The sequence below is a fragment of the Mobula birostris genome, chromosome 3 (assembly GCF_030028105.1).
Source record: "Mobula birostris isolate sMobBir1 chromosome 3, sMobBir1.hap1, whole genome shotgun sequence".
Lineage (NCBI taxonomy): Eukaryota > Metazoa > Chordata > Chondrichthyes > Myliobatiformes > Myliobatidae > Mobula > Mobula birostris.
The window spans coordinates 179,306,270-179,329,535 of NC_092372.1; the positions used below are offsets into that span (position 1 = coordinate 179,306,270).

The 23,266-nt window shown below is 43.3% G+C and overlaps 1 protein-coding gene across 1 annotated transcript in view; it reads right to left on the bottom strand.

Annotated features, from left to right (window-relative positions):
- Positions 1 to 15,831: 15,831 nt before the first annotated feature.
- Positions 15,832 to 23,266, bottom strand: part of LOC140195713 (STEAP1 protein-like) — a 29,140-nt gene continuing 21,705 nt past the window's right edge. Inside the window, 2 exon segments of the mRNA XM_072254424.1 lie at positions 15,832 to 21,147; positions 21,802 to 21,966. Of these exon segments, the coding sequence (XP_072110525.1) occupies positions 20,836 to 21,147; positions 21,802 to 21,966 (477 nt within the window). The 3' untranslated portion in view covers positions 15,832 to 20,835.

Genomic DNA, 23,266 nt, shown 5'->3' on the forward strand with positions numbered 1-23,266 from the left:
CTGATTCCAGGATTGATTGGTTTATCATGTTGAGTGACCCATTACTGTATCCTCTGGACCAGAGTATGAGGAGACCTCATTGAAACCTTTTTTAATGGCTTGACAAGCAAGATGCAGGAAGGATATTTAAAAGTCCAAAGGTTCATTTATTATCAAAATATACAACTCTGAAATTATTCAGTTCTCCAGGTAGCCATGAAACCAAGAAAGAAAAGAAAGGCAATACGATCTTCAAGCCCCAAATCCCACCTCCCCACAAAAAAGAACGAAAATAAAACAGTCACATCAACCCCCAAATCCCTTTTCCCACACACAAAAAAATGAACAAAACGGATGGGGCACATTGATCCCAAATGCCCCTTTCCCACACAAAAATGTTTCACTTGGCTAAAATCACGGCACAGTCTGTGACTGAGGGACATGCATTTTAGGACAAAGGTGATTTTCACTCAGAAGGTGATGAACATTTGCAATTCTTTACCCCAGCACACACTGGAGCCTTGATGTGTGTGTTAATTCAAAAAAGAGGTCAGTATATTTGTGGACTTTGAGAAGAAAGGGATATGGGCATAGTGCTAGAAAAGAGCACTGAAGAAGATCGGCCTTGATCTTAATGAATGCTGGAGCAGACTCAAATGGCTGCATGGTAAATTTGTGATTCTTTTTCTTAGATTCAGTTGATAAGCATGTACTCAATTAATAGGCCAATGCATTTGTTGCTGAGTATCCTACAAAATTAGGGGGACTGCAGTATCTCCAACAGCAACTTTGCCCTTAACTATTGAGCATACCCCAGAGCATTCTGTCAAATTTTCTTGATTAGCCTCATTCTTATTCTTATATTATACCAAACAAGGTATCAAGGTTAAATAGGGAATAGAGAAACAGGTTAATTAACTGAAACCATAATATAAATACTGATTTAAGAAAGATCCCTCAAATCTATTTAATGCAAGTGTATTTTAATGCAAGGAGTATTATGAACAAAGCGGATGAGCTTAAAGCGTGAATCAGTACTTGGGGCTATGATGTTATAGACAATAGACAATAGACAATAGGTGCAGGAGGAGGCCATTTGGACCTTCGAGCCAGCACCGCCATTCACTGTGATCATGGCTGATCATACACAATCAGTATCCAGTTCCTGCCTTATCCCCATAACCTTTGATTCCGCTATCTTTAAGAGCTCTATCCATCTCTTTCTTGAAAGCATCCAGAGACTTGGCCTCCACAGCCTTCTGGGGTAGAGCATTCCATAAATCCACCACTCTCTGGGTGAAAAAGTTTTTCCTCAACTCCGTTCTAAATGGCCTACCCCTTATTCTTAAACTGTGGCTTCTGGTTCTGGACTCACCCATCAGCGGGAACATGCTTCCTGCCTCCAGCGTGTCCAATCCCTTAATAACCTTATATGTTTCAATAAGATCCCCTCTCAGCCTTCTAAATTCTAGAGTATACAAGCCCAGTCGCTCCAATCTTTTAACATATGACAGTCCCACCATCCCGGGAATTAATCTTGTGAACCTACACTGCACTCCCTCAATAGCAAGAATGTCCTTCCTCAAATTTGGAGACCAAAACTGCACACAGTACTCCAGGTGTGGTCTTACCAGGGCCCTGTACAGCCCCCTGTTATGAAGGCCAGCATGCCATTAGCTTTCTTCACTGCCTGCTGTACTTGCATGCTTGCTTTCAGTGACTGATGTACAAGAACACCTAGATCTCGTTGTACTTCCCCTTTTCCTAACTTGACTCCGTTTAGATAATAATCTGCCTTCCTGTTCTTACCACCAAAGTGGATAACCTCACATTTATCCACATTAAACTGCATCTGCCCACTCACCCAGCCTGTCCAAATCACCCTGCATTCTTATAATATCCTCCTCACATTTCACACCGCCACCCAGCTTTGTGTCATTGGCAAATTTGCTGATGTTACTTTTAATTCCCTCATCTAAATCATTAATATATATTGTAAACAGCTGCGGTCCCAGCATTGAACCTGCGGTACCCCACTGGTCACCGCCTGCCATTCCGAAAGGGAGCCGTTAATCGCTACTCTTTGTTTTCTGTCAACAATTTCACAAGGGTGGGGGCAGTGGGAGCAAGGGTGGACCTTGCCTTTCAGGCTGACAAGAGTTTGGAAAAACAGTTTGTGTCTGCTGGGTCCATGTCTGGGGGAGCATTCTGTCACAAGGGTGGGGGCAGTGGGAGCAAGGGTGGACCCAAATGTAAGACACATCTTGTGAGGTTACTTAGATTTAGTTTATTGTTCGATACCAGGAGAGCTAGGCAGGAGCAGGAGTAGCGAACTGGACAAGGACTCAGGACCACTACTAGGCTGGGACTAGGGGTCTGGGCTAGGATCCCAGAACTAGAGGAGACATGAAGAGGCTAAGGTATGGACTCCGAGCCAGAGACTGGGCAAGGACCCAGTACCTGGGTCTTGCCTCTGGCTCGGACCCCAGAACCATGCAAGGACATGACACGGCATAGGGAGGGGAGGAACATGGGAGTACAGAGCCTTGGTGTCGGGAGAATAGGTACATGTAACCATGGACACATACACAGAACACAAAGCCGGGACCCCTCCTTGGGAACAGGACATAAGGCCGGGACTCATGACCCCCGCGGGGCAACGGCAAGACGGCCTGACTTACCCCACGGAGGCGAGGACAAGACAAGACAAACACCAAAGAACAACACAATTCCTATCTAGCTCCAGCAATAGAACTAGACCAAGGTGCCGGCGAGGGCTACAGACGAGGGCTAGAGGCGAGAGAGGCAGAGAAGGGATTCAGACAGCGGGGTAGGACAGGAATCACAGACTGCCAGGGCCAGGACTTGACTAGGTACTCGGATGCTGCCAGGGACAGGACTTGACTTGGTACTCAGATGCCGCCAGGGCCAAGACTTGACTTGGTACTCGGCCAAGACTTGACTTGGTACTCGGATGCTGCCAGGGCCAGGACTCGACTTGGTACTCGGATGCTGCCAGGACCAGGGCTTGACTTGGTACTCGGATGCCGCCAGGGCCAGGACTTGACTTGGTACTCGGATGCCGCCAGGACCAGGACTTGACTTGGTACTCGGATGCTGCCAGGGCCAGGGCTTGACTTGGTACTCGGATGCCGCCAGGGCCAAGACTTGTCTTGGTACTCGGATGCTGCCAGGGCCAGGACTTGACTTGGTGCTCGGATGCCGCCAGGGCCAGGACTTGACTTGGTACTCAGATGCTGCCAGGGCCAGGACTTGACTTGGTACTCGGATGCTTCCAGGGACAGGACCTGACTTGGACTTGGTACTTGGATGCCGCCGGAGCCAGGACTTGGACGTGGTACTTGGATGCCGCCGGAACCAGGACTTGGACGTGGTACTTGGAACCTCCGAGTAGTGGCGAGCTCTAGACTTGGCCCGGGAATAGTAGACAGCGGTTCTTGATTCCCTCTGGTGGACCCACCTCGGTGAGGAAACTTTGCAGGCTCACTTTGGTGAGGTAACTGGACAGGGTTGCTCCGGTGAGGAAAGGCGAATTACCAGCAGTCGCTTCAGGCGGGGACAAGGCTTGCTCCAGCCAGATGACATTGGCATGTCGTGACTTTGCACACGCTCTCGGGCCGAATGGCTGAAAGCCGGAGACTATAAACTATCAGTTTAGCCAAGCGTTAATTGCCTCTAATCACCAAAGCCGAGGGATACGGGAAAACAGGGAATCAACAGTCCAGATTGTAACATAAACAAGGTAAATCTAAAGGGATCTCGATCCGAACCATAACAAGCCAGCCAATTTTCAATCCATGTCAGTACTCTGCCCCCAATACCATGTGCCCTAATTTTGCCCACTAACCTCCTATGTGGGACTTTATCAAAGGCTTTCTGAAATTCCAGGTACACTACATCCACTGGCTCTCCCTTGTCCATTTTCACAGTTACATCCTCAAAAAATTCCAGAAGATTAGTCAGCCACGATTTCCCCTTCGTAGATCCACGCTGACTCGGACCGATCCTGTCACTACTATCCAGATGTGTCGTAATTTCATCTTTTATAATTGACTCCAGCATCTTTCCCACCACCGACGTCAGGCTAACCGGTCTATAATTCCCTGTTTTCTCTCTTCCTCCCTTCTTGAAGAGAGGGACAACATTAGCCACCCTCCAATCCACAGGAACTGATCCTGAATCTATAGAACATTGAAAAATGACTGCCAATGCGTCCACGATTTCTAAAGCCACCTCCTTAAGTACCCTGGGATGCAGACCATCAGGTCCCAGGGACTTATCAGCCTTCAGACCCAACAGCCTATCCAACACCATTTCCTGCCTAATATAAATTTCCTTCAGTTCATCCATTACCCTAAGTCCTTTGGCCACTATTATATCTGGGAGATTGTTTGTGTCTTCCCTAAGTGAAGACAGATCCAAAGTACCTGTTCAACTCGTCTGCCATTTCCTTGTTCCCCATAATAAATTCACCCGCTTCTGTCTTCAAGGGCCCAATTTTGGTCTTAAATATTTTTTTACTTTTCACATACCTGAAGAAGCTTTTACTATCCTCCTTTATATTGTTGGCTAGTTTACCTTCGTTTCTCATTTTTTCTCCGCGTATTTCCTTTTTAGTTACCTTCTGTTGCTCTTTAAAAGTTTCCCAATCCTCCGGCTTCCCACTTGTCTTTACTGTTATACTTCTTCTCTTTTATTTTTATACTGTCCATTATTCCCCTTTTCAGCCACGGATGGCCTCCCCTTACTCCCCTTAGGATCTTTCTTCCTCTTTGGAATGAACTGATCCTGCACCTTCCGCATTATTCCCAGAAACACTTGCCATTGCTGTTCCACTGTCATCCCTGCTAGGGTATTGTTCCATTGAACTTTGGCCAGCTCCTCCCTCATAGCACCATAGTTCCCTTTTTCAACTGTAATACTGACACTTCCGATTTTCCCTTCTCCCTCTCAAATTGTAGATTAAAACTTATCATATTATGGTCACTACCTCCTAATGGCTCCTTTACCTCGAGGTCCCTGATCAAATCCGGTTCATTGCACAACACTAAATCTAGAATTGCGTTCTCTCTGGTAGGCTCCAGTACAAGCTGTTCTAAGAATCCATTTTGGAGGGACTCCACAAAATCCCTTTCTTGGGGTCCAGTACCGACCTGATTCCTCCAGTCTACCTGCATGTTGAAGTCCCCCATAACAACTGTAGCATTACCTTTGCGACATGCCAATCTTAACTCTTGATTCAACTTATACACTACATCCAGACTACTGTTTGGGGGCCTGTAGATAACTTCCATTAGGGTCTTTCTACCCTTAGAATTTCTCAGTTCTATCCAGACTGACTCTACGTCTCCTGATTCTCTGTCCCCCCCTCGCAAGGGACTGAATATCATTCCTCACCAATAGAGCCACCCCACCCCCTCTGCCCATCAGTCTGTCCTTTCAATAGGATGTATACTCTTGAATATTCATTTCCCAGGCCCTGTCCACTTGAAACCATGCCTCTGTTATTCCCACAACATCATACTTACCAATTTCCAACTGTGTCTCAAACTCATCTACCTTATTTCTTATACTCCGTGCATTCATATATAATACTTTTAATTCATTACTCCCCTCAGCGCCCATATCACGTTGTGGCCATTACAGAGATTTGGATGCTCAGGGACAGGAATGGTGCTTCGAGAGCCAGGCTTTAGATGTTTAAATGTTATTTCTTCAGTGGTTTGATCGAGCCACGACTGCTCAAGTGTGTGAATGTCAGCCAGTTAGAACAGCGTGAAGATTTTAAAAGGAGACAGTTTTACAAAGCAGGCTATGGAGTAGAGGAAAACAGAGTAGGCGAGCTTTGGCTTAACGGGGCTTCGGCGATAATGGGTCGAGGCAAGGTAGGTTGCCTGTGTAGAATACAGACAGGAAGAATGTGTGTGAGGCCGGTGTTCTGTGCTCGGTGTCAGATGTGGGAAGTCCTGGAGACTCCCAGCTTCCCAGATAGCCACATCTGTGCCAGGTGTATCAAGCTGCAGCTCCTTAGGGACTGGGTTAGGGAATTGGAGATGCAGCTTGATGACCTTCGTCTGGTCAGGGAGAGTGAAGAGGTGATAGATAGGAACTATTTGCAAGTAGTCACACTGGGGCCTCGGGAGATAGATAAGTGGGTAACAGTCAGGAGAGGGAAGGGCAGGAGTCAGATGCTAGAGAGTATCCCTGTGGATGTCCCCCTAACAATAAGTAATCCTGCTTGAGTACTGTTGGGGAGCGATGGCCTACCTGGGGTAAGCAACAGTGGCTTTGCCTCTGGCACAGAGTCTGGCCCTGTGGCTCAGAAGGGCAGGGAAAGGAAGAGGATGGCAGTAGTGATAGGGGACTGTATAGTTAGGGGTTTAGACAGGTGATTCTGTGGACACAGGAAAGAAGCACATATGGTAGTTTGCCTCCCAGGTGGCAGGGTCCGGGATGTTTCTGATCACGTCCACAATATCTTGAAGTGGGAAGGAGAACAGCTAGAGGTCATGGTATATATTGGTATCAACGACATAGGCAGGAAAAGGGAAGAGGTCCTGAAAGCAGCCTGCAGGGTGTTAGGAAGGAAATTGAGAAGCAGGACCACGAAGGTAGTAATCTCGGGATTACTGCCTATGCCACGCGACTGTGAGTACAGGAATAGAATGAGGTGGAGGATAAATGCGTGGCTGAGGGATTGGATCAGGGGGCAGGGATTCAGATTTCTGGATCATTGGGACCTCTTTTGGGGCAGGTGTGACCTGTACAAAAAGGATGGGTTGCACTTGAAGCACGGGGGACCAATATCCTGGCAGGGACATTTCCTAAGGCTACTGGGGAGAGTTTAAACTAGAATTGCTGGGGGGGTGGGATCTGAACTGAAGAGACGGAGGAAGAGGCGGTTGGCTCACAAATAGAGAAAGCTTGGAGATAATGCGAGAGGAAGGATAGGCAGGTGATGTAGAAGGGAGAAGCTCAGACCGATGGTTTGAGATGTGTCAATTTTAATCCAAGGAGTATCATGAACAAAGCTGATGACCTTAAGGTGTGGATCAATACTTGGAGCTATGACGTTGTGGACATTACAGAGACTTGGATGGCTCAGGGGCCAGAATAGTTACTTTGAGTGCCTGGCTTTAGATGTTTCAGAAAGGACAGGGAGGGAGGCAAAAGAGGCGGGGGCATGGCACTGTTGATCAGAGATAATGTAATGGCTGCAGAAAAAGAGGAAGTCATGGAGGGGTTGTCATGTGGGTGGAAGTTAGGAACAGGAAGGGGTCAATAACTCTACCGGGTGTTTTTAGTAATAGTAACAGGGACATTGAGGAGCAAATAGGGAGACAGATTCTGGAAAGGTGTAATAATATCAGGGTTGTCGTAGTGGGAGATTTTAATTTCCCAAATATGGATTGACATCTCCCTAGAGCGAAGGGTTTAGATGGGGTGGAGATATTTAGGTGTGTTCAGGAAGGCTACTTGACACAATATGTAGATAAGCCTACACGAGGAGAGGCAGTACTTGATCTGGTATTGGGAAATGAACCTGGTCAGGTGTCAGATCTCTCAGTGGGAGAGCATTTTGGAGATAGTGATCACAATTCTATCTCCTTTACCATAGCATTGGAGAGAGATAGGAACAGACAAGTTAGGAAAGTGTTTAATTGGAGTGAGAGGAAATTTGAGGCTATCAGGCAGGATCTTGGAAGCAAATGTTCAGGGGATACTTACCTGGAGTTCTGCACAGGTACGTTCCAATGAGACAGGGAAAGAATGGTGGGGTACAGGAACTGTGGTATACAAAGGCTGTTGTAAACCTGGTCAAGAAGAAAAGAAAAGCTTATGAAAGTTTCAAAAACTAGGTAATGATAGAGATCTAGAAAATTATAAGGCTAGCAGGGAGGAGCTTAAGAATGAAATTAGGAGAGCCAGAAGGAGCCATAAGAAGGCCTTGATAGACAGGATTAAGGAAAACCCCAGGGCATTCTACAAGTATGTGAAGAGCAAGAGGATAAGACGTAAGAGAATAGGACCAATCAAGTGTGACAGTGGAAAAGTGTGTATGGAACCGGTGGAGATAGCAGTAGTACTTAATGAGTACTTTGCTTCAGTATTCACTACGGAAAAGGATCTTGGTGATTGTAGGAATGACTTAAAGCAGACTGAAAAGCTTAAGCATGTATATATTAAGCTTTTGGAAAGCATTAAGTTGGATAAGTCACTGGGACCGGACAAATTGTACCCCAGCTACTGTGGTAGGCGAGGGAGGAGATTGCTGAGCCTCTGGAAATGATCTTTGCATCATCAATGGAGATGGGAGAGGTTCTGGAGGATTGGAGGGTTGTGGATATTGTTCCCTTATTCAAGAAAGGGAGTAGAGGTAGCCCAAGAAATTATAAACCAGTGAGTCTTACTTCAGTGGTTGGTAAGTTGATGGGAAAGATCCTGAGAAGCAGGATTTAAGAACATTTGGAGAGGCATAATATGATTAGGAATAGTCAGCATAGCTTTGTCAAAGGCAGGTCGTGCCTTATGAGCGTGATGGAATTTTTTGAGGATGTGACTAAGCACGTTGATGAAGGTAGAGCAGTGGATGTAGTGTATATGGATTTCAGCAAGGCATTTGATAAGGTACCCCATGCAAGGCTTATTGAGAAAGTAAGGAGGCATGGGATCCAAGGGGACATTGCTTTGTGGATCTAGAACTGGCTTGCCACAGAAGGCAAAGAGTGGTTGTAGATGGGTCATATTCTGCATGGAGGTTGGTGACCAGTGGTGTGTCTCAGGGGTCTGTTCTGGGTCCCCTACTCTTCGTGATTTTTATAAATGACCTGTTTGAAGAAGTGGAGGGATAGGTTAGTAAGTTTGCTGATGACACAAAGATTGGGGGTGTTGTAAATGATGTGGAGGGCTGACAGAGGTTATAGCAGAAAAATTGATAGGATGCAAAACTGGGCTGAGAAGTGGCAGATGGATTTCATCCCATAAGTGTGAAGTGGTTCGTTTTGGTAGGTCAAATATGGAGGTAGAATATAGTATTAATGGTAAGACTCTTGGCAGTGTGAAGGATCAGAGGGATCTTGGGGTCCGAGTCCATAGGATGCTCAAAGCAACTGTGCAGGTTGACTCTGTGGTAATGAAGGTATATGGTGTATTGGCCTTCATCAACCATGGGATTGAGTTTAAGAGCCAAGAGGTAATGTTGCAGCTATATAGGACCTTGGTCAGACCCCACTTGGAGTACTGTGCTCAATTCTGGTCACCTCACTGCAGGAAGGATGCGGAAACCATAGATAGGAAACCATGCCTGGATTGGGGAGCATGCCTTATCAGAATAGATTGAGTGAACTCGGCCTTTTCTCCTTGGAGCGACGGAGGATGAGAGGTGACCTGATAGAGGTATAAAAGATGATGAAAGGCATTGATCATATGGATAGACAGAGGCTTTTTCCCAGGGCAGAAATGGCTAGCACAAGAGGGCGCAGTTTTAAGGTGCTTGAAAGTAGGTACAGAGGAGGTATCAGGGGTAAGTTTTTTACGCAGAGAGTGGTGAGTGCGTGGAATGGACTGCCAGCAACGGTGGAGGAGGCGGATGCGATAGGGTCTTTTAAGAGACTCCTGGATAGGTACATGGAACTTAGAAAAATAGAGGGCTATGGGTAACCCTAGGTAATTTCTAAGGTAAGGACATGTTCGGCACAGCTTTGCGGGCCAGAAGGCCTGTATTGCGCTGTAAGTTTTCTATGTTTCTATCTATGTTTCTAAAGGTGGCATTCATAATTAGAGACTCTCATCATCCTGGGTATGGGTCTTTGTGCTACTACCATCAGGGAAGAGGTACGGGAGCCACACTCAATGTTTTAAGAATAGTTTCTACCTCTCTGCTATGAGATTTCTGAACCGTCTATGAACCCACGAACATGATCTCGTTGTTCATATTTATGCTATACCAATATTTTATGTCTTGTATTATACTGCTGCTGCAAAAGTGATAATAAACCTGATTCTGATTTTGAATTGTTTCTGAATGTATGTCTCACCTCCAGCTATTTTATTAACTGTGTGAGAACTATCCATAGTGCATCTGTAAGTCACATCAAAAGTATATCAGCTGAAAGTCAGAGCGTAAACATGGCCTTTTCCTCATTTCTTAACTGAGCAATCAATCAAATTCCTAAGAAAAAAAAGTTACCCATTTTATGACTGAATAATGTTTGATTCTGAGCCCTCCACTGCCAAATTGTAATGCTGTTAGTGACATAATGCAGAAAATGCAAGCCTTTTTAGTTGTGAAAAGGTGCAAATGGTTTCAAAGTCATCGAAATGAGGCTAGGATAAGGAATTAAAAAGACAAAAGCTAAGATATTGTAATGCAAGGGGGTAATTTTTCTACAGAGGAAGCAGAGTGAGTAATAAAACCATTTAATATAAAACAGAGCATGAATATATCAGTTAATGAATCATTTACACATACCAATAAATTATATTTTGACATTTTTCTGTGAATTCTTACTGTGTTTTACTAGACTGTGCTTTGGCAGAGACCAAGTGTCATTTCTATTCTGGGCCACGGGCATGATAAGGAACTTTACTTACCTCTAAGTACAGCATAAACAAAAAAGCCTTTCATCACCACTTTTTATTCTGAACACACCTAAGCTCCTCCACTTGTACATCATTAATTTCGAAAAAAAATGAAGGGGTTTTCATCTCAGCCACCTCATCAGGAAATCCACTTCACATCTGCCTACTCTCTTGGAAGAAAAATCTCTTGGAATGAAGACTTAAACACTCTTTGTTTGTTCTATTTATGTTCTTTGGTTTGCTTAACAACATTCCGGATAAACATCTTCTAAACAATTTTTGTTTTATATTTGTTAACAAGGTCTGTGGTTATGTGGTTTTATTGGCTTCTGAAAAAACATTGGGTAAACAAACTACCAAACTACCCTATGTATACTTCTTATTATTTTATATATAGTTCCTCAATCCTGTCTCCTCTTAACTTCTTCCAATCCATGGAAAACATTTCATAGCTGAAATTCTCCTTCCCAGCCAACATCCTCCTCAGTAATCTTTGCTGCACCCTCTCTTTCACTAACACATCTTACCTGTGATGTGGTGACCAGAGAGTGGTCATACAGTGCTCCATCTAAGTTCTGATTAAGGTTGTTTTTATAAAGTTGGGGTATTAATTCTCTGCTCTTGTATTTCATGCTCTGACTAATGAAGGCCAGTATCTGGTCTTCAGGGAATTGAATATGCCTTCTTAACCACATAATCTACCTTTGCTGCTACATTCAAGAATCTTTGGACTTGAATGCCAAGGTCCCTCTGTTTCTGTATTCTCCCAAGGACTCTTCCATTATTAGTGTGGGCCGTAACCTCATGTGTACACCCAAACTGGATCACCTTTTATTTATCTGGATTAAACTCTTTCTGTCATCTCTCAGCCTATTTAATCAACACTTTGATATCACCCTGTATGTATGAGTATGCTCCACACTGCCAACAACTCCAGTAGTCTTTGTTCATCTGTAAACTTACTGATATGCCTCCTTCATCCACCTCCATTTCATTCATACACATTATAAACAACAAAGTTCCCAGCACCAATCCCCATGGAATGCTGGTGAAAACTGCAATTTCATTTTTGTTAAATCCACCTGCTGAAGATGGATGTGATTTTCATTATAACGAGCATTTGAACAGGCAACTCTTGCTCTTTATAGCAACTCAAATTATCACTGATAGCTAAAGACATTGGTGTGCATCATGATGACACTAAGATTGGGGGAGTAAGAACAGTGAGGAAGGTTACCATAGCTTGCAAAGTGATCTGGACCAGTCGGAAGAATGGCTGAAAAATGACAGATTGTATAATGCAGTGAAGTATGAAATGTGCACTTTGGAAGGAGAAACCATATAATGGATGGGAGGACACAGAGGTGGGGGTAGAACAATAGACAAAAGATGCAGGAGTAGGCCATTCGGCCCTTCGAGCCAGCACCGCCATTCACTGTGATCATGGCTGATCATCCACGATCAGTATCCAGTTCCTGCCTTATCCCCATAAACTTTGATTCCGCAACCTTTAAGAGCTCTATCCATCTCTTTTTTGAAAGCATCCAGAGACTTGGCCTCCACAGCCTTCTGGGGCAGAGCGTTCCATATATCCACCACTCTCTGGGTGAAAAAGTTTTTCCTCAACTTCGTTCTAAATGGCCTACCCCTTATTCTTAAACTGTGGCCTCTGGTTCTGGACTCACCCATCAGCGGGAACATGCTTCCTGCCTCCAGCGTGTCCAATCCCATAATAATCTTATATGTTTAAATAAGATCCCCTCTCAGCCTTCTAAATTCCAGAGTATACAAGCCCAGTCGCTCCAATCTTTCAACATATGACAGTCCCGCCATCCCGGGAATTAACCTTGTGAACCTATGTTGCACTCCCTCAATAGCAGGAATGTCCTTCCTCAAATTTGGAGACCAAAACTGCACACAGTACTCCAGGTGTGGTCTCACCAGGGCTCTGTACAGCTGCAGAAGGACCTCTTTGCTCTTATACTCAATTCCCCTTGTTATGAAGGCCAGCATGCCATTAGCTTTCTTCACTGCCTGCTGTACTTGCATGTTTGCTTTCAGTGACTGATGTACAAGAACACCTAGATCTCGTTGTGCTTCCCCTTTTCCTAACTTGACTCCATTTAGATAATAGTCTGCCTTCCCATTCATACTAGCAAAGTGGATAACCTCACATTTATCCACATTAAACTGCATCTGTCATGCATCTGCCCACTCATCCAGCCTGTCCAAGTCACCCTGTATTTTCATAACATCCTCCTCACATTTCACACTGCCACCCAGCTTTGTGTCATTGGTAAATTTGCTAATGTTACTTTTAATTCCCTCATCTAAATCAGTAATATATATTGTAAACAGCTGCGGTCCCAGCACTGAACCCTGCGGTACCCCACTGGTCACCACCTGCCATTCTGAAAGGGACCCGTTAATCGCTACTCTTTGTTTTCTGTCAGCCAGCCAATTTTCAATCCATGTCAGTATTCTGTCCCCAATACCATGTGCCCTAATTGTGCCCACTAATCTCCTATGTGGGACTTTATCAAAGGCTTTCTGAAAATCCAGGTACACTGCATCCACTGGCTCTCCCCTGTCCATTTTCATAGTTACATCCTCAAAAAATTCCAGAAGATTAGTCAAGCGCGATTTCCCCTTCGTAAATCCATGCTGACTCGGACCAACCCTGTTACTACTATCCAGATGTGTCGTAATTTCATCTTTTATAATTGACTCCAGTATCTTTCCCACCACTGACGTCAGGCTAACCGGTCTATAATTCCCTGTTTTCTCTCTTCCTCCCTTCTTGAAGAGAGGGACAACATTAGCCACCCTCCAATCCACAGGAAGTGAACCTGAATGTATAGAACATTGGAAAATGATTACCAATGTGTCCATGATTTCTAAAGCCACCTCCTTAAGTACCCTGGGATGCAGACCATCAGGTCCCGGGGACTTATCAACCTTCAGACCCAACAGCCTATCCAACACCATTTCCTGCCTAATATAAATTTTCTTTAATTCATCCATTACCCTAGGTCCTTTGGGCACTATTACATCTGGGGGATTGTTTGTGTCTTCCCTAAGTGAAGACAGATCCAAAGTACCTGTTCAACTCGTCTGCTATTTCCTTGTTCCCCATAATAAATTCACCCGCTTCTGTCTTCAAGGGCCCAATTTTGGTCTTAAATATTTTTTTCTTTTTCACATACCTGAAGAAGCTTTTACTATCCTCCTTTATATTGTTGGCTAGTTTACCTTCGTTCCTCATTTTTTCTCCGCGTATTGCCTTTTTAGTTACCTTCTGTTGCTCTTTAAAAGTTTCCCAATCCTCCGGCTTCCCACTTGTCTTTGCTATGTTATACTTTTTCTCTTTTATTTTTATACTGTCCATTACTTCCCTTATCAGCCACGGACGGCCTCCCCTTACTCCCCTTAGGATCTTTCTTCCTCTTTGGAATGAACTGATCCTGCACCTTCCGCATTATTCCCAGCAACACTTGCCATTGCTGTTCCACTGTCATCCCTGCTAGGGTATTGTTCCATTGAACTTTGGCCAGCTCCTCCCTCATAGCTCCATAGTTCCCTTTGTTCAACTGTAATACTGATACTTCCAAGTTTCCCTTCTCCCCCTCAAATTGTAGATTAAAACTTATCATATTATGGTCACTACCTCCTAATGGCTCCTTTACCTCGAGATCCCTGATCAAATCCGGTTCATTGCACAAAGAGATTTGGGGATACAGATCCACAATTCCTTGGATGTGTCATCACAGGCAGATAAAGAGAGCTTTTGGCACATCAACCTTCATAAATCAGAGTATTAGGTACAGGAGTTGGGATGTTATGTTGAAGTTATATAAGACGTTAGTGAGGCCAAATTTGGAGCGTTGAGTGCAGTTCTGATCACCTACTGATAGGAAGGATATCAATAAGTCTGAAAGACTGCAAAGGAATTTTCACAAACGTTGCTGGGACCTGAAGACCTAAGTTACAGGAATAGGTTGAATTGGTTATGATTTTATTCTCTAAAGTATAGGAGAATGTGTGGAAATCTTATAGAGGTATACAGAATTGGTTCCTTAAGGTTGTCATAACTGGAAGGAGGTAGCTGGGACAAGCTCCCACTAACTATTAAATGCTCCCAGTGGCGTGCAACTCAAATAGCTCTGACAACCAAGTCCAAGTCCAAGTCCTGGCCTTCATGTGTGGTTTAGCTACTAATCCTGGCGGAATCATTTCTACCGATGGGAGAAGGGGCAGCAATGGGTTGCTGGTGCCTTCAAACCAGGCGCTCTGGGGAGATGAGGTTCATCAGCCTTGATTGGCTATACACACTCATGGGGAATATTTTGGGAGTAAAGCCCAAGGAAAAATCTGGAGCTAGAGTCCCTAAGGCATTCCTACTTTGAGTTCAATGCTGACTGGCAACTCCTGTGATGCCACTGGTGCCAAACTGTATCAGTCTCTGCTGCTCCTTTGGATTCACATACGGTGTGGAGATGGGGAGCCTGCTGCATGGACAACAGCTGGGTCCCCATATTGTACTGCCCTGGCCTGCATACTGGCTCGCATATTGACTTCAACAGCGAGGACACCACATCCATGGTCGACCCTAAACAATGGAGGCCAAGATATGAAGGTATGAGGGATAGAGGTAGGGTAAATACATACAGGCTGCTTGGATGAGACAAGAACTAGAGGTTACGTGCTTAGGGTGAAAGGTGAATTGTTGAAGGGGAATCTGAGGAGGAATTACTTCATGTAGAGGGTGGTGTGAGTGTGGAATAAGCTGCCAGTGGATATGGTAGGTGCGGGCTCAATTTAAGATAAGTTAGGATAGAAAAGAGGGTTATGGAGGGCTATGGTCTGGGTGCAGACAGATAGCACTGGATGGAGAATCAGGCCTGTACAGACCAGATGGACTAAAGGGGCTTGCTTCTAAGTTGCAGTGCTTTATGTGAAATTATGAGGCACGTATTTTACCAAAGTAACCATATAAGATATTCAAACTAATGTATATTTCACAGGTAAATACAACCAGTAACAGCTAGAATATCAAATTGTTGTATTAGACAGAGAAACAATGGAAGAATTTGGTTGTACTAAATGGAACTTTTTACACGATAATATTAGGAAATAGTGCAGTAAAATACAAAATATCATTGTTCCTCAGTACCAAAGTCACCCTGTCCCTGATTTTGTGAGAAAAAGTGCAATGACTAAAATCTATTAACCATTTAATTTTTGGTTTCTTTATTACAGAATTTCACAATCAAGTACAGTATAATAATTAACATGAAGTCAGGCTTTAACACTGAAGAGCTAAAAAGCTTTATTTTTAACATTACAGTAATCAGCTTACACACTGATGTCTAAATTTGGTTACTGCACAACTTGTAGCAAATATGAAGCAACTTTGTCTTATTCTGATATTTTATCACAATATACCAGTATATTTATCATAAGACTACAAGATCATAAGACATAGGAACAGAATTAGGTCATTTAGCCCATCGATTTTTCTCTGCCATTCCATCATGGCTGACTTATTAACCCCATTCTCCTGCTTTCTCCTTGTAACCTTTGATTCCCAGATTAGTCAAGAACCTATCAAACTCCCCATAAATATACCCAATGGCATGGCCTACACAGCATCTGTGACAATGAATTCTACAGATTCACCATTCTCTAGCTAAAGAAATTCCTTTTCATCTCTGTGGTAAAGAGACATCATTCTATTCTGAGGCTGTGTCCTCTGGTCCTAGAATTTCCCACTATAGGAAACATCCTCTCTATCTAGGCTTTTCAATATTCAATAGGTTACATTAAGATCACCCCTCATTCTTCTAAACACCAGCAAGTACAGGCTGAGAGCTATCAAATGCTCCTCACATGTCTATCATTTCATTCTTAAGATCATTCTCATGAACGCCCTCTGGACCATCTCCAGTGTCAGCAGGTAAGGGGCCCAAAACTGCTTATAATACTCCAAGTACAGCCTCAGCATTACATCCTTGTTTTTGTATTCTAGTCCTCTCAAAATGAATGTTAACATTACATTTCCCTTCCTTACCACTGACTCAACCTGTAAGTTAACCTTCAGGGAATCTTGCGTGAGTACTTCCAAGTCCATTTGCACCTCTGATTTTTCACATTTTCTCCCTATTTAGAAAACAGTCTATGCCTTCATTCTTTCTACCAAAGTGCATGGCCATACACTTCCCTACACTATATTCCATTTGCCACTTCTTTGCCCATTCTCCTAATCTATCCAGATTCTTCTGCAGAGTCCCTGCTTCCTCAACACTACCTGCCCCTCCATGTGTCTTCATCCACAAAGCCATCAATTCCTTCATCCAAATCATTGTCATACAATGTGAAAAGAAGCAACTCCTGCAACACATCACTAATTACCAGCAGCCAACCAGAAAAGGCCCCCTTTATTCCCACTCTTTGCCTCTCTGCCAGTCAGCCAATCTTCTATCCATGCTAGTACCTTTCCTGTATACAATGGGTTCTTATCTTGTTAAGCAGCCTCCTGTGGGGCACCTTGTCAAATGCATTCCGAAAATACATGCAAACAACATCTACTGACTCTCCTTTGTTTATCCTATTATTTCCTCAAGGAACTCCAACAGTTTTGAAAGGCAAGATTTCCCCATTAGAAAACCATGCTGACTTTGGCCTATTTTTTCCTGGGCCTCCACATACCCCAATACGTCATATTTAATTATGGACTCCAACATCTTCCCAACCACTGAAGTCAGGCTAATTGGCTTATAATTTCCTTTCTTCTACCTCCTTCCCTTTTTACGGAGTGGAGTGACATTTGCAATTTTCCAATCATCAGGAACCACTCCAGAACCTATTTTCTTGAGAGACGATTTTGAATGCCTCAACGATTTCTTCTGCTACCTCTTTCAGAACCCAGGTGACTTATCTACCTTCTGACTTTTCAGCTTTCCAAGAATCTTCTCTTTAATGAAAGCAAGTTCTGCCCCCTGACACTCTCGCACTTCTGGCATTCTGCTAGCATTTTCCATAGTGGAGAATGATTCAAAATACTTACTAAGTTCCTCTTCCATTTCCTTGTCCTCCAATATGACCTCTCCAGTGTCATTTTCCAGCAGTCCGATATCTACTCTCGTCTCTCTTTTACTCTTTATATATCTGAAAAAGCTTTTTGTGTCCTCTTTTGTTATTGGCTAACTTACCTTCATAATTCATATTTTCTCTCTTTATAGGTTATTTAGTTGCCTTCTATTGGTTTAAGTTTCCCAATCCTCTACCTTCCCATTAAGTTTTGCTATATAATAAGCCCCCTCTTTTGCTTTTATGATATCTTTGTCTTCCCTTGTCAGCCACAGTTGCCTCATCCTCCTTTTAGAATACTTCTTCAACTTTGGGATGTATATATCCTATGCTTGCACATTCCAAATTTCCGCCATAAACAACTGCCTCTGTTCTGCCATCATCCCTGCTAGTGTCCCCTTCCAATCAAATTTTGGCCAGCTACTCTCTCATTCCTCTTAATTCCTTTGCTCGACTGTAATACTGATACATTCAATTGTATCTTCTCCTTCTCAAACTGCAGGGTGAATTCTATTATATTATGGTCACTGTTTCCTAAGGGTTTTACCTTAAGCTTCCTAATCAAACCTGGTTCACTACACAACACCAATCCAGAATTGCTGTTGCCCTCGCTGGCTCAGCCACAAGCTGCTCTACAAAGCCATCTCGTAGGTATTCCACTGAATCCCTCTCTTGGGAACGAGCACCAATAGAATTTTCTCAATCTGCCTGCATATTGAAATTCCCATGACTATTGCAACATTGCCCTTTTTACTTGCCTTGTCTATCTCCCTTGTAATTTTTAGCCCACATCCTGGCAATAGTTCGGAGACCTGTATATAGCTTGCATCAGGGGCTTTTCACCCTTTAGTTTTTTTAAATGCCCACAAGCATTCTACATCTTCCAATCCTATGTCTCTCCTTTCCAAGGATTTGATTTCACTTTGTAGCAATAGAGCTCTTCTGACTACCTGCCTGCCCTTTCGATACAAATGTATTCTTGGAAGTTAAGGTCCCAACTATGATCTTTTTTCAGCCATGACTCAGTGATGCCTACAGCATCAAACCTGCTACAAGATAACCTACCTTATTTAGTATACTGTGCGTATTTAAGTATAACCACTTCAGTCCTGTATTCATCATCCTTTTTGATTTTGGCCCCCATTACACTTTAACTCATCCTAATGCCTGCTACTTTACCCTATCATCCGCCTGTGCTTGCTCACAATCTCAGTACACACTGCATCAAGTTGTATACCAACTATCCCATCCTCAGCCCTATCACTCTGGTTTCCAACCTGCTGCCAAATTTGTTTAGACTCTCCCCAACAACGCTTGCTAACCTGCCCGCGAGAATATTGATTCCCCTCGGGTTCAAGGGTAATCTGTCCTGTTTGTATGGGTTGTATCTTCCCCAGAAGAGATCCTAATGAGCCAGAAATCTGAAATCCTGCCCTTTACACTAATTTCTCAACCACACATTCATCACGGTTAACGTTGCAGGTGAGGGCCTACAAGTACCCGGGGGTGCACCTGGATGACAGACTTGAGTGGAGCACCAACACAGAGGGTGTGTATAAGAAGGGTCAGAGCAGCCTCTACTTCTTGAGGAGACTGTTGTCCTTTGGAGTACACAGGCCTGTCCTTCACATGTCCTACCTGTCTGTTGTTGCCAGTATAATCTTCTACGTGTTGTTATACTGGGGCAATAACACCAACATGGGTGATGCCAACAGGCTCACAACCTGATTCGAAAGGCTGGCTCTGTTATAGGAGTCAAATTAGACACACTAGAGGCTGTGGTAGGACAAAGGACCCTATGAATCCTGGCAATTCTGGACAATGTTTCTCACACTCTGCATGCCACCTTGGCTGAACAGAGGAGCACTTCTATTGATAGTCTAAGAAAGCCCCACTACTCCAAAGAGCGCCATATGAGGTCATTCTTACCCTCAGCCATTAGGCTCTATAATGAGACAACCTGCAGCTGGGGAAGTGGCGACCCCTTCCTTTTGGACTGTTTGAGGTAACTTTTTTTTTATTCTTTCTTACTTCTCTTCTGATATTTGTATATTTGTGCACTTGTAATGCTACTGTGACACTGTAATTTCCTTTGGGATCAATAAAGTATCTATCTATCCACCAAATCATCCTGTTCTTACCCTCACTGGCATGTGGCACAGACAGCAATCCAGAGATTAGTACTCTGAGGGCCCTGCTTTTCAGCTCACTGCCTAACTCCCTATATTCTCTCTTTAGGAACTTCTCCTTTTCCTTCCTATCGTTGGAACCAATATGTACCATGACTTCTGGTTGTTCACCCTCCCTCTTTTGAATGCTGTGGACCCAGTCCGAGACATCCGTGACCCTGGTGCCTGGGAAGAGACGTACCATCTGGTTATCTTTTTCATGTCCGCAGAATATGCTCTCTGCTCCTCTAATTATGGAATCCCCTATCACTAATGCACTCCTCTTCTCCCATTCCCTTCTGAGCCAGAGCCATTCTCAGTGCAGAGACCTGGTCGCTGCAGTTTCCGTCTGGTAGGTCAACCTCCCCCTCCCAACCCCCATCCGCCCAACTGTATCCAAAGCAGTATACTTATTATTGAGGGGAACAGCTACAGGGGTACTCTGCGCTGGCTGCCTATTCCTTCTCAATCTCCTGACAGTCACCCATGTACCTGCCTCCAGCAATTACCTTCCTGTAGCTCCTATCTATCACATCCTCATTGTCCGTCTAAGCCAAAGGTCATCCAGCAGCAGCTGCTGTTCCTTAACACAGTCTCTAAGGAGCTGCTGCTCGATGCACTTCATGCAGATGTAACTATCAGGGAGACTGGAGATCTCCTTAATTTCCCACATCTCACTCAAGGAACATACCATTATCTCCAGATCCATTCTCAATGCACTAGCTATGTACTATCAGAAAAAAAAAAGCTTAGTAGAAACTTTCTTACTTACCTACTTAGAATCTCCACCTATGCTTGCCCAAGCTTGCTAAGTAATGCAGTACTACATTTGTATAGTATATACTTCATAAATTTAAATAAATCAATGAGAAGCAATTAATGGAAAGAAAGATATCCAGAATAAAGGATGCAGCATACAAAGATAAACATGCTTTCCATAGATACAATAGTTACAATATTCAGTTGCAAGTTCTATTCATTTTCCCCTATAGGATCACTATTCATCTTCCACTTCATGCATTGATCTTTTTGCTGGCACCTCATCTTCCACAGCATCAGTAGAAATGGAAAGATCCATTTTATGTTTCGACTTCCATTCCCATCCTCTTCGAATTCTACCCAATCTTTTTGCAAGGCACGGGAATAGAAACATTGTTTTGCATAGCAAAACAATAATAGGCAAAAAAACTGCAATTATAAACGTTGGTGGTGTATACCAGACGAAGTACTTGAGCTCCACCCACTTTCTCCAAGCATACACGAGAGCATGAAGAGTACATAGGAACAATGCGCAATATCCCATCTTGGACTGTAACACAGACATGGCATAGATATGTTAAGGTCTTGGTTAAAATAAGCTTTACTGTTATAAAATGTGAGTTTCATCTAGGTGCCACACAAGGGGGTGTACAACATAAATGCTTCTCCAAGGAGGATTATATCGAGATAAAATGTAAATTCTCCAGATGTGATCTATATTGGTATACATTTATCGCATCAGTTTATGTCATTAAACCTACGTAGCTGTCATTTATGTCTGGAGCCAAAACATTGTGTACAATCATTTGGACTGCTTGAAATTTTCTGCAATTATTAGAACTGGTGATTATATAAAGGAGTCCATGTAATGATATCTAGAATGGCTTTGTTTTACACATTATTAAGATCAACTCTACCGATATTCAATGGTTAAACTTGATGTTTGCCAATGGATATCTTGTCATCCTGGGCATCCATAATCTTGCTACATTAGCCACTGGGGATTTAAAAATTTTTGGTTAGCAATAATCTCCTACTGATCTTCTATAAGCACTATTGAGAAAACTTGGGTCTGCTATTTCTCTAGAACTACATTTTTAATTAGAAATTCTGTAGATATATAATCCAGCATATTTCCTCATTCCATGGCTATGGTATTCTACACAAATGTATGCAAGCCATTTTACAATGGTTAAAGAGTTACCTGTATACATTGGAATTCTCTCCAATTCAGTGTATTATTGACAGAAGGAACTGAAGTCACAGCCAATATAGCAAGAATTGCGAGACCTAAAATTCCTAAAGAAACATAAATTTCCATTCTCCAGACATCATCTTCAATCCAGGCATTTTCTTTGTTTTCTTTCACCTGTTATAGCAATATGCAAATAATTATTTAAGACTTAAACATTGAAATACATTATTCAGAAATATTGCTGAAAGTATTCTGTAAATGTAAGTTCTTTGTAGTCAAAAAATATTGTATTGTTAAACTATAGAAACTCGTATTAATAAATACTGTACATGCTTTATTTTTGAAGGGCAACTTCCATTATAAATTTTCCCATAAGTGAAGTCATAAGCATCCTGCTGATTCTTAGGTAGTAACTATGGGCAATAGCCAGCACGTAATCTTGCATCCAGCAATTGACTTGCAAGGCAGGCGGTTCTAGGCGGCTTTGCAATTTTCAGATAATCTTAGAGAACAACTCTGAGGACTTCTGAAACTAGAAGGCCTAGCTTTGCTCTGCAATGTCTTGTCATAAGTGGTAACAGTCTGGACTAGGTTATGTACTGGGTACAAAGGATGACAATGTAGTGGCAGTTCTGATATGAAAATCATCATCTTGAGAGAACAAGGCTGATTCATGGTGAATGAAGGCAATTCCAAATCTCTGAGATGGTTGCTCAGCAATCCTGGTAACTGGTTGGAGAACTGTTGGAAGACATATGACAGGAGTGCAGTGATATTCTCAAACCCCTTTTGAACACCATTCTCCAGAGCTGTACTGAAAGAAGACTGAAACTACATAGCAGACTTTGCTGAATCCACGGCAGCAGCCCAGACACTGGGTCCTTTCTGTTTATGCCACATTGGAAGCAGACACATTAGCAAGTAAATACCAAAAGCCATTCGCTGCAATTGATGGGCTCCGGATTCTCCTTTTCCTTGACATCTCACACATGCTTGCAGACAAGCCTGACCCTACAGCAAGCAGTTAATTATGAACATCCAAGAACCAATGGCTGTAGTTTGTTATTTTGAAAGATTCAAATGAGTCTTCTCTAGAGCAGAACACATCTGAGACAGCTGGAAGACATCCAGATAGCTGGAATAGACTTTCTCTACACTGCTGCAATGACTCAACAGCCACAGATTCCTCCTCTAATCTGTCCTCTGGTAGCAGTGTTCAAGACAGGATTGGGTGTTGGAGTGCGATTGCTGTTGTCTTATTATCTGCAACATAACCAGGTGAGAATCCTTCCTCTTTGCAAAGAAGACTCTAAAGCAAGGGAGCAGTGAAGGGAGCATGCGATGTTTGCACTTTCAATACCTTACAAGACAGGGCTGATTGTGGGTGAGAGAAGAGGCTTTAGGGGTGAGAATATTGTCACATTCAATGGTCTCAGCTTCCCCACAGTCCATGAATTTTGTGGCAGCTGCTCCA